General features: G+C 46.8%; 1 protein-coding gene across 1 annotated transcript; it reads left to right on the top strand.

Moving 5' to 3' along the window:
- The first annotated feature begins 1,044 nt into the window (after nt 1–1,044).
- LOC311023246 (inter-alpha-trypsin inhibitor heavy chain H3-like) lies at nt 1,045–8,208 on the top strand. The gene is made up of 22 exons (XM_084024952.1): nt 1,045–1,188; nt 1,445–1,474; nt 1,647–1,670; nt 2,080–2,234; nt 2,374–2,478; nt 2,599–2,761; nt 2,917–3,027; nt 3,196–3,324; nt 3,553–3,669; nt 3,762–3,930; nt 4,026–4,151; nt 4,266–4,447; nt 5,013–5,198; nt 5,306–5,445; nt 5,615–5,775; nt 5,921–5,947; nt 6,043–6,093; nt 6,215–6,328; nt 6,463–6,664; nt 6,768–6,940; nt 7,646–7,757; nt 7,862–8,208. The coding sequence occupies exons 1-22, from the start codon at nt 1,075–1,077 to the stop codon at nt 7,998–8,000; spliced, it is 2,730 nt and encodes a 909-aa protein (XP_083881078.1). The 5' UTR covers nt 1,045–1,074; the 3' UTR covers nt 8,001–8,208.
- The last annotated feature ends 3,471 nt before the right edge of the window (nt 8,209–11,679 follow it).

The following is an 11,679-nucleotide window of genomic DNA, read 5'->3' as shown; positions in this document are numbered from 1 at the left end:
TCAGCTTTGATACTTTGTAGTTTACACAGTGTGTCAGACTGTAATGTGGCTGATGATTTGTGAATTAGTTGTGACATGTATTTGATGACGAGGACTGTTAAAACTCGTTTGTTCTTTTTAATTGACTGTTTTTCTGAAATAAATGATTTCCCCTTGTGTAGAAATAATGTCGTTTAATGTGTTTTATTGGTAGTAAACTACAAAAAGATGCTGGCTAATTTCTACGGAAATGGTAAACCTTTATTTCAACAGCACAATCATGCATGAGCATTCATATACACATGCGTGCAATGATTTTACTTAGTCTTATTGTTAGTGTCGGTAAGCTGTGAATTGTCAGTGGGAGCGCACAGTTCACTGTTACTCTGGGAACCCCAGTGGGTTATTCATGGACATGTTTATTTTCCCCAGTGTCACATCACAGTGGTCTGATTCATGTGCATGTACCGTGCCTGCTGGCCAAAACTTGCAACTAATCAGCTTTATTTTTGCCAGCTTATTTAACTTAAAAACAGACGAGTCCATCAGATTTTCTTACAGTACCGTTCTGTTTGCTCCTCGTGTGGGAAATGACGTAAACATCCACATAAAGTGAAGCAGTGTGAACGTTGAGCTGAAGGAGTCCAGCAAAAGAGGAGAAAAAGCAGAAAGTGAGGGGTGAATGAGGCAAATGTATCTGCTGATTCTTCAGAAATATTCATTAATAGTAAAGACATTGGGCGCCTATATCTCGCAGTAATCATGTTTTATTATAAATGTGTGAATTGCCTACTGTGACATAATGCAGTGTGTTTGCATTTGCCTACACTAAAGGATGCTGGGGATCACTAATATATAATAATAGGCAATACAAATGTTAGGTGTAAGTTTGGTGTTCCTACCAACGACGTTTAGACCTCCTGCACATTGAGCTCAGGTCTGTTGGTCAATACTCCAGGCCAACACGAACAAACACACCCACACACACACACACACACACACACACACACACACACACACTTTTTGTCCCTCCCCCTGGGCAGATAACTTTTTTCGCAGCAGTGAAGTCAGCCACTGTTCAGTGGAAGTGGAGTCATGTCTGGACTGCAGGGTGTTCGCCTGCTGCTGCTGTGGGGCAGCGCCTGCCTCTGGCTGCCTGGCCTGGCTCAGGGGGCTCTGGTCATCTCCGGGGACCATGAAACTCTGCAGGTAACTTCACTCACTGAACTTTTTGTACTTTTTTTTTTAAATCACATTGTTTTATAGCAGAAATATTAATTTCATGTGGTTCTCCTGATTTTGCCACCGGTCAGTTTTGTTATGAATAATCTCAACACTAGTTTGCAACTTAAGTCTAACTTGGTTTTACGATCACATCATGACCTCTAACGTCTTTGCTCAAGCAGCACCAAATGTTTTTCCCGATATGTTGGTTCATGTTATTGCTGCTGCATTTGTATTTCAGGGGACAAGAGGAGCTGCCAAATCACTGCAGGTATCAGAAACTTTCTAAATGTTCATTCTGAATCCTTAAAGTAATATGGATACGGCTATATTGATGGTTCATAACAATAAACAACATAAAGCAGCAGTGGCAGATCAAATTCCGGAGTTGTGGATTTTTCCATCCCCAAAAAGAATCTCCTTTTTCTTTTTTTTTGTAACAGAAAAGAAGTACCAATGAGGCCACGGTAAGAAAACAATCTGTCTCAATCTCTACACATGATAATGATGCTGAGAATATTCAATTCATGCCAACTTTATTTATTCTATGAAGATAATGGTATGAAGCAAACTACACACAGCATACAGCATCCTTCTCTTGCAGCCTGAGCACCCAGCAAATAAAAGAAAGTGACTATCCACACTATCCCTGCGTAGGGGATGAAGCACCCAGGTCGACTCACGCAATCCGTCTCACAAAACACTCCCAATGTAGAATCAGTTACATAAAGACCTGGGCAGAATGATGTGGACTGCAAATTTAAAAAAACATTCAGTTCAAAGCAACGTTCAAAAAAGGCAGATCTTGCAGTAATTCCCTGTATAAACATGCTGTATCTATTAGTGTTTCAATCTTTCCCTCTCCTTCTGTCTCAGGTGGAGGTGTACAGTGTGAGAGTGGACTGCACTGTGACGTCTCGTTTCGCCCACACCGTCATGACCTCCAAGGCTCTGAACAAAGCAAACTCCTCCCAGGAAATCTTCTTTGAAGTGGAGCTGCCCAAGACCGCCTTCATCGTCAACTTCAGCATGTCAGTGTGCCTCCACCCTGATTTCCACTCTGTCCACAGTCCTGCTGGCATCATGGCCATTTGAGTGTGCTTCCTGTTCCCAGTTAGGTCCCTTTCCTGAAGTTGCATCATGTTGTGCTCCCTAAATTGTGCCTCACAGGGAAATTGATGGTGAGGTGTATGTTGGGGAGGTGAAGGAGAAAGAGAAAGCCAAGAAACAGTATGAGAAGGCGGTTTCCTCTGGGCAGACGGCTGGACTGGTCAAGTGAGTCACTCGAGACGTATAAAATACACAAAATTCAGACTTTATCTCCATTTTTATGGCTTTACCCAAATGGATCATTTAACATTAGCTGCTGTTAATGATGTCTGTGTTTCATTACAGGGCTTCTGGCAGAAAGATGGAGAAGTTTTCGGTGTCTGTGAACATTGCAGCTGAAAGCAACGTGACTTTTATTCTGACCTACGAGGAGCTCCTTCAGAGGAAGCTGGGCCAGTATGAGATTCTAACCAGAGTCAAACCAAAACAACCAGTACAGGACTTTCAGGTGAAACCATGTTCATGTCCAAATCCTGTCTCTCGGTCATTTCAGATATTCTAAATGTGAGTGATTTATCAATCAACTCCTGTGTCCGTGTGTGTGTGTGTGTGTGTGTGTGTGTGTGTGTGTGTGTGTGTGTTTGCCTGCCTGTGTGGAGACAGATTGTGGCAAACATCTATGAGCCTCAGGGCATTGCTCATTTGGATGCCCATGCGACCTTCCTCTCCAATGAGCTGCTCCCCCTGGTGGAGAAACAAGTCACAGACAACAAGGTACCTACGATACAACAGGCCTCTGATTTTTACGTTATTTGTTTGCCTTTCTTACAGTTCCTGCATAGCCACTCTTTTTTTTTCAGTTTCTTTTCTTCACATTAAATAAAATGCCTCATCCAAGAAATGTGAGTAAACCAAACTGATTGTATCATATCCCGTTGTCAGGCACACATCTCTTTCTCACCAACTATGGAGCAGCAGAGAAAGTGTCCAGATTGCGATGGAACAGTCATCGACGGAGATTTTGTCATCAATTATGATGTGAAGCGAGCACAGGGCCTTGGAGATGTTCAGGTCAGCTGTCAACGAATACTCGTGCACATTGAAATCAGGCTTCACACGTACAACTATGCAGATTCTCTTTAATGTCTGAGTTGTAGAATAAAAAAAGGATGAATCTGTTATTTTGTCCCCCAACAACATCAAATGAATCAACTACATTCTGAGGGGGAAAAACAATCTTGCAACTTTTGCCTTGTCATTCATTCATGTGTTGCTCTTTATTGATTCTCTTCCCTTCAGATTGTGAATGGATACTTCGTACACTTCTTCGCTCCACCTGACCTGCCCAGAGTCCCAAAGAATGTGGTGTTTGTGATCGACAGGAGCGGATCAATGAGTGGAAATAAGATGACACAGGTGAGAGACTCTTCCGACTGTTGATGTGTTTCCAATAAATATTGAAGCACACATGCATACATTTTGACCTCTGACCTCGCAACTCTTTGTAGACACGAGAGGCAATGCTGGCGATCCTCCAAGACCTCCATGAGGACGACCACTTTGGCCTCATCCAGTTTGATGACAGAATCATTACTTGGAGGGCATCACTCACCAAGGCAACTAAGGAAAACGTGGCTGAGGGCATGAGATACGTCAGAAGGATACATGACTTTGGAGGTTAATAGAAAAAAAAGTGACACAGCTTTTATGCTCAATGTCATCTTAATTCCGTAAATGATATAAACACACTCTTGTGCATGTTTTCCTTCAAGGAACCGATATCAACTTTGCAGTGTTGAAAGGCGTGAACATGCTGGTCAAAGACAGGCTGGAGAAGAAGCTCCCAGAGAGAAGCGCCGATATGATTATATTACTGACCGATGGAATGCCAAACAGTGGTGAGCATGTGGAGTGTGTATCTACTCAAGGATGACTGTACATTTACGTGAGTGCACATTTAATTAATGAACTTAAGCATTCAATTTCTGCATGTTGTATCTGTGCATTTGAAGGAGAGAGTCATCTTCCGACCATCCAGGAGAATGTTCGTTCCGCTATCGGAGGAAATATGTCTTTGTTCTGTCTTGGATTTGGAAACGATGTGGATTACTCCTTCCTGGATGTCATGAGCAAACAAAACAAGGGAGTGGCCCGCAGAATTTATGAGGGTTCGGATGCAGCCGTTCAACTTCAGGTGGAGCCTCGAAGCTATTAACCCATCTTTGAGCCAATTCTTGAGATTGTTAAGATAAATGTGAAAGATACCAGCTAGCTATTGTAAATAGCGCGCTGCAGGAATGAGTCCTAAAGCCCAGAAATTAGTAGCATTTTTGCACTTCCGGTTCCCTCTTCTCAAAGTCAATAGGTTGTTTTGTTTAAAGGGTGTTTGGATGCCTGAACGTGCTTTTGGCATATTGCATTCAATCTTCAAAAATCATAAAAGTGGTGCTCTTTTGTGAAGATTATCTTGCTGAACAAAAGGCGTAATTGTCATACAATTGTGTTTGTCACATTCTCTGCAATCATCCAAAAGCCAATGGAAAATCCCATCTGAGATTCTGAAATCATTTGCTGAGGGAACCAGTGCGATGCAAATTTCGAGGTTGGCCTACAAAAATATGTCATCCCTGCACTCTATAATGTCTCATTCTTCTACGACTATGGAAACACAGTTTTTGATATAATTATGATTAAAAAAACTATTTCATAGCACCTTTTATACAACTACACATAATACAATGTGTATGCGTTTCTTCCAGGGTTTCTATGAGGAGGTGGCCAGCCCTCTGCTGTTAGAGGTGGACCTCCGCTATCCTGACAACGCAGTGGACTCACTGACTACCAACCACTACAGCCAGTTGTTTAACGGCTCAGAGATCGTGGTGGCTGGTCGGCTGACAGATAATGACCTGGACAACTTCCTGGTAGAAGTGTATGGCCAGGGGGTGAGGAACAGGAAATGGTAGCAATTTAGAGATGATGCTGAGGTCGAGAGAAAACATGTTTATTACTAGTTTTAAAAAGATGTATTATCCTTTTTTCTCCCACGTAGTTCGAGGAGGACTTCAAGGTGCAGGGCCAGGCCAGCGCTGTGGACTGGGACGTGATGTACCCAAAGGAGGAGTACATCTTTGGGGACTTCACAGAGCGCCTGTGGGCTTACATCACCATCCAGCAGCTACTGGAGAAGAGGTCTGTTTGAGTAGCTGACACCTGAATCCACCTGAAATCTTTTGGTCACATGAAATCATTTGTCAATGACGCTATTGGCCATGATCAATCTTGTAATATTTATTGATAGATTCTATGATGGTTTTCTGAATCCCAGTGTCATATGTGACAACTTAATTATGATTTGCAGCAAGAACGGCGCCCCAGACGAGAAAGCCAACGCCACAGCCAAGGCCCTGGAAATCTCTCTGCAGTACAGCTTTGTCACCCCTCTCACCTCCATGGTGGTCACCAAGCCTGACACTGAGGACGGACCAGACAGCCCTCTCATTGCAGATAAACTGACTGAGGGTAAGGGAACAACACGAGGGTTTTAAAAGTGATACTGGGCAGCACAAGCAGCACTGACTATTGGTTTCATGTTTTACTCCACTATATGCCAACAGAGGAATTCTGCAATGTACTAAGTTGTTTGTGTCCATCTGTTTTTTGACAGAGCAAAGACAACAGGCAGAAAGAACGGGTAAAACCAGACAGCATTAAAAAAGTCTTCTGGGATTAATTAAGTCAAATCTATCTCCATTGCTTTCAATTTTAATTGTATTTTCCTATATTTAGCACATCGATATGCACCCCCTTCTTATGCCAACATGGCACCCACATATTTAGGTAAGTGGACTTTAAATAGCCGCTAGTATGGCTCTCCTAGTCTTGTTGACTTGTTGTCATCGGCAGAACAAAATCATATCCATTCTGTATTTGAATATCATTATTCTGGTGTGACCTGCAGTGGATGGAGATCCTCATTTCCTGGTAGAGCTCCCTGACAGAGGCGACGCACTGTGTTTCAATATTGACGACATGCCAGGGACCATTTTCAACCTGGTCAGAGACCCGGCACAAGGTGAGGCCTGAACATCATCACGACAATCCTTTGACCGTTGACTATGTATGTATATTTCTTGTGTCAGATGTGTGCCAGTAAATCACCCCCAGCAGTTACACTGCGACTGACTGAATCCCATGTGGTTTCCTTAGGTATTTTGGTCAATGGCCAGGTCATCGGAGACAAGCAGATTGCCCCTGATGGTAAAATGAACACCTACTTTTGGCGTTTTGGCATCGTCCACCAGACTCTGGGGGTGAGGCTGCAGGTGAGCACTCAGGACATCTCAGTGCTCCAGGATGGAAAATGGGTCAAGCTGCTGTGGTCTGAAACAGCTTTTGTCAAAGGACCCAAGTAAGGAACCTTTAGTGAAAGAGAACTATCTTTCTACATGGGAAATATAAAATCCAGATCAGGATGAATGCGTGTCATCTCCCTCCCCTGTTTTCTCCTACAGTGTGGATCTTCTCTTAACCAAGGGCAACAGCCTAACAGTAACTCTAAAGGATTCGGTCAAGTTTGTCATCCTGCTACACAAAGTATGGGCGAAGCACCCGTACCACCGGGACTACTTGGGTTTCTACACCTTGGACAGCCACCTCCTGTCTCCTTCTGTTCACGGCCTGCTAGGTACAACATGACGACTTACAGGCTGAATGGAGGACTTAACCTCATACTACACTTTGTAAACAGTATACTGGGCAAATCATAATCATGACGATTTAAAAGGAATGCAGTGTCAGCCCAGGCAGAATTAAAGCAGGATTAAAACAAGATCAGTGAAAGACATTAAAGCAGTTATAATTAATATTTTAATACATGCGGCCAGAAACACGACTCCAAATGAATGCTAATGTCTATTTGTGCTGACTGGATGTGTAAAAAGGCAACTTTATTGAGTATTTACAGTATGCTGCGCTTCACTCAAGTGGCCAAAAATATTGTGGCTTAAAATCAAACAGGACAGTTTCCTTAGGTTTGTCCTTAAAACGTTATGAAACAGGAGAAGATTTAATTTTATTTAAGTAAAATGAACATTTGACTTTAAAGATCCTCAAAGGAGGAATTTATTTTTAATAATTCAAAAAAATTGTTTTGCAGCATTGTGTAAATATGCTTTAAATTAAGCAAAAAACATATTTCAACAACATTATCTGCATTAATCACCTGTCATACAGTATAAACAGAGGGATGCTTAGACATTTTAATCTTTTTAACATTACAGTATAATAGATAAAAAATTATTTAAGTGCAGTTTTTACTGTTGGAGAGATGCAGGGCTAGAATGAGTTGATTGAAAAGGATATTTACTTTAAATTGTGGGTCATCTTCTAGGTCAATTCTACCATGGGATTGAATATGAGGTGTCGGACCTGCGTCCAGGTGAAGTCCCAGAGAAACCGGACGCTACCATGTTTGTGAAAGGACAGGAGCTCAATGTGACCAGGTATACATGCACACAGAGCTGAGTGTGTCCTGTCTCAGTTTGCATGCAGTGTGTGTCCTAAATGAATAAATGGTCCAAATGACATGTGTTGTCTCGCTCCACAGAGGCTGGCAGAGAGACTTCAGGGGGGATCAGAAGAACGGAGAAAAGATTCCCTGCTGGTTCATTCATAGTAATGGAACAGGCCTCATCGATGGAGATGCAGCAGACTATGTTGTGTCTGGCCTTTTTAAAACAGTTTAAAAAAACGTGCACGCATCCGTGTCTACCGCGGAAATAATAGAACTCAATTCATACAATAAATATTACAATCTGCATGACATCCTGTACCTTAAGGCTTCATTCACAGAGCCAATGTCACACTGGAATTATAAGAATGGGGGCGTAACAACATGCCATTATAGAGGGGGAAATGGGAGACAGCCTCATCCCTTGTCCTGAAATAAATGGGACAAAGTTCTCAAAGATTGACTCAAGCTGGATTTAATCATTTCGTTTCAGTGTTCCCAACATTGTCTAGCATACAAAACAAAAAAATTGTTAGTTTACACTTTGTGATGCTATAATCAACCATGTTCATATATCACCATGTGGAGAAGAAATAAATACATTCGTGAAAGAGAAAATCTCAAGATTCGTGTGACCTTTAAAGCATGCAGTAAACACGCACACGCACGCACAGCGGGAAATCAGCCACTTGATAGCCACGTTGATTTGCGGACTTTTTTTGTGTTTACGGGAAACACTGAGTCACGCAGAGTTAGTTGCAGAGGGGCCCTCCTCCTCCTCCTCCTCCTCCTGCAGAGTGTGGGTGGGGTGAAACTCTTATGGGAAGACTTGATGCCCGCATGCCGAGAATTCCCTCCGCACTTGTTCCCAGCCATGTCGGGGCAGAGGGTCCTCCGGTTCCCAGCCGTGCCTGCGCTCTGGACACTCATGCTGCTGTGGATTTGTGTCTGCATCTGGCTCCCAGCTCGGGCCCAGGGAGCTCGGGTCATTTCACGCAGAGTCGCTTCGACACAGGTATTTAACACCTGCAGCATTCGCATGTAAACACATATCTGTTTTGTTTTCTTCTACGGTCAGTTTACGCATGGAAATCGAAAGTTACGAATGTAACTACGGTTCTATGAATCCTGGATGACCGCCAGAGGCGGTGCTTAAAGCACTGGATATCTCCACCTCGCGCATGCGCATTTCGAGTACCAATAACAACATAGTCACCTGTGACCCCCACGTGACACCGGGAGGGCTATATCTTCCGGTGTCGTAAGAGGATCTGTTCCCAGAATCTTCTCGCGAAAACACACGGATTCTGAGTGACAAGATGCTCTGGCGGTCATCCAGATTTCATAGAACCGTAGTTACATTCGTAACTTTCGTTCTATTTCATCCTTACTGACCGCCAGAGGCGGTGCTTAAAGCACTGGATGACCCATACCAACAAGGTCACAAAGAATCCAACACCCACCTCACTCATTGGGGGCAGCAGCGCTTGGACACAGGACCACACCCATCGGATGGGGAGCAGCGACGTTGACCCGATAAAAACGTGCAAATGTGCCAGGTGACGTCCATGATGCCGCAGCACAGATCGCCTCCAGGGGCACCTCTCTTAGTGCCGCCCATGACGTTGAAACACTCCTGGTGGAGTGACACCTTACCCCGGATGGCGGGGGGCGGCCACTGGCCCCATAGGCATGCGTGATCGCATCCACAACCCAGTGGGACAGCCGCTGCTTGGAAAGCGCACGGCCTCTGTTAGGGCCACTATGACACACGAACAGCTGTTCCGACTGCCGCATACCGGCAGTGGCGGTAATGTAAGCCTCAAGAGCCCGTACCGGGCACAGCAGCTCCGACTGACCATCCTCAGACAGGGAGTCAAAGCGTGCGGGCTGGATAGGCTGGTTAAGATGGGCACGTGAAAGCACCTTTGGTAGGAACGCCACATTCGGCCACAGGACCACCCCTGAGCCATCGGGGTTCCACCGCAGGCAGGTATCAGCCACGGAGAGGGCATGCAACTCCCCGACCCGCTTCGCAGAGGTAATGGCGTGCAGAAAAGCTGTCTTCATAGAAAGGCATTTCAACCCTACCTGGGTCAAAGGCTTAAAGGGAGGAGCGGACACGGCCTCCAGCACCAGGGGCAGGTCCCATGCTGGAGCCCTCAGGGTCCTAGGGGGACGCAGCCTCAGAGCCCCTCTAAGGAAGAGGGACACCAACCTGCGGCACCCCACTGTGGCTCCGTCGACCATCTCGTGTCGGGAAGAAATAGCAGCCACATAGACTCAAGGAGCGCGACCACCATCCAGCAGAGACTGCAGAAACTCCAGAACAGTGGCCACAGAGCAACGTGCTGGATCTACTGCCTTATCCACACACCAGTTAGAGAACAGCCTCCATCTGTTCTCATATTGAACCCGGGTAGATGGTGCCCTGGCGTTCAGAATAGTATGCCTGACGTCCGCAGGGCAAGCCCTCAGCAGTGGGTCGGGCCCTGTAGCGTCCAGGCCCAGGGCTGGAGGCGACCGGGGTCCGGATGCCAAATCAGACCCCCCAGCTGTGAAAGGAGGTCCGTCCTGTAGGGGAGGCGCCACGGAGAGCTGCAGCAGAGCCTGCGCAGCAATGGAAACCACAGTCTCCCTGGCCAAAAGGGGGCCACCAGAAGGAGCCTGTGGCCCTGCAGAAGTACCCGCTGGAGTGTTGGAAGAATCAGGGGCAGCGGTGGGAAGGCGTACAGAGGACACTGCGGCCAGTCGTGAGCCAGAGCGTCCTGGCCAAGGGGGCTGGTCACCTCCGTCCAGGAGAACCAGAGGGGGCAATGTGTTGACTCCGCCAAAGCGAAGAGGTCCACTTCCGCCCTGCCGAAAAGACCCCACAACATCTCCACCACTTCCGGATGAAGCCGCCACTCCCCTGGTGGGGGCTTCCGCCGCGACAGAAAATCTGCGGCCAGATTCCGTTCCCCTGGTATAAAAACTGCCCGCAGGCTGGCCAGACGGGGATACGCCCAAGTCAACAGGCTCCGAGCTACCTGGAGAAGCTGTGTAGACCGGGTGCCCCCTTGGTGGTTGATCTGGGCAACAGTGGACATGTTGTCCGAACGAACCAGCACATGCTTGCCCAACAGGTGAGGCAGAAAGTGAACAAGCGCCAGATGCACAGCACGGAGCTCTAGCGCATTGATATGCGTGTGGTGCTGGGCCGGCCACTGCCCCTGGGCAGTCCTGCCCTGCCATACCGCGCCCCACCCCGAGAGGCAAGCGTCGGTCGTGACCATCTCCCGGCGGGATGGAATGGCGCCCAGGGGTACACCCACAGACAGAAATTACCTCTGTCTCCATGGGGACAGAGAAAAGAGGCACCGCCGAGACACCCTGACCTTCCGGTAGCCGTGCCACTTGGGGTCCAAGTGGAGGCTGTTCAGCCACATCTGTAGTGGGCGCAGAGACAGCAAGCCCAACGGCACCACAGCTGAAGCAGCTGTCAGTTTGCCCAGGAGCTGGAGGAACCGAAGGAATGGCACCATCCTGCCACCCCTGAAGAGGGGAAGGCGGAGGAGGATGTCGTCTACACGCCGAGGCGACAGATACGCCCTCATAGTGACTGAGTCCAGGACCATCCCCAGGTATACTACCCGTTGGGATGGGTCCAGGACACTCTTTGGAAAGTTTACTGTCAGGCCCAGCCGGGCCACGTGCTGAAGCAGCCGAGCCATATCCTGGGCCACCAGGCACTGGGATGGTGCACAGACCAGCCAGTCGTCCAAATATGGCAGAACCTTCATGCCCTGCTTCTGCAGGGGTGCCAGAGCTGCCGAGACAACCCTGGTGAACACCCGCGGGGAGAGGGAGAGGCCAAAGGGAAGAACCCTGAACTGAAAATGCCGGCCCGCGAAAAGCAAATCTCAGGAAGCATC

The sequence above is a fragment of the Eutrigla gurnardus genome, assembly GCF_963514095.1.
Source record: "Eutrigla gurnardus genome assembly, chromosome: 2".
Lineage (NCBI taxonomy): Eukaryota > Metazoa > Chordata > Actinopteri > Perciformes > Triglidae > Eutrigla > Eutrigla gurnardus.
The sequence above is the reverse complement of the archived record's forward strand: the minus strand, read 5'-3'. Positions and strand labels throughout refer to the sequence as shown.

Excerpts from the sequence above, each read along its gene's own strand:
- LOC311023246 (XM_084024952.1), top strand. The coding sequence starts at position 1,075 with ATGTCTGGACTGCAGGGTGTTCGCCTGCTGCTGCTGTGGGGCAGCGCC. Across the intron at positions 2,762-2,916 it reads AACCAGTACAGGACTTTCAG|ATTGTGGCAAACATCTATGA; the intron begins GTGAAACCATGT and ends GTGTGGAGACAG. Across the intron at positions 6,094-6,214 it reads CATGGCACCCACATATTTAG|TGGATGGAGATCCTCATTTC; the intron begins GTAAGTGGACTT and ends TGTGACCTGCAG.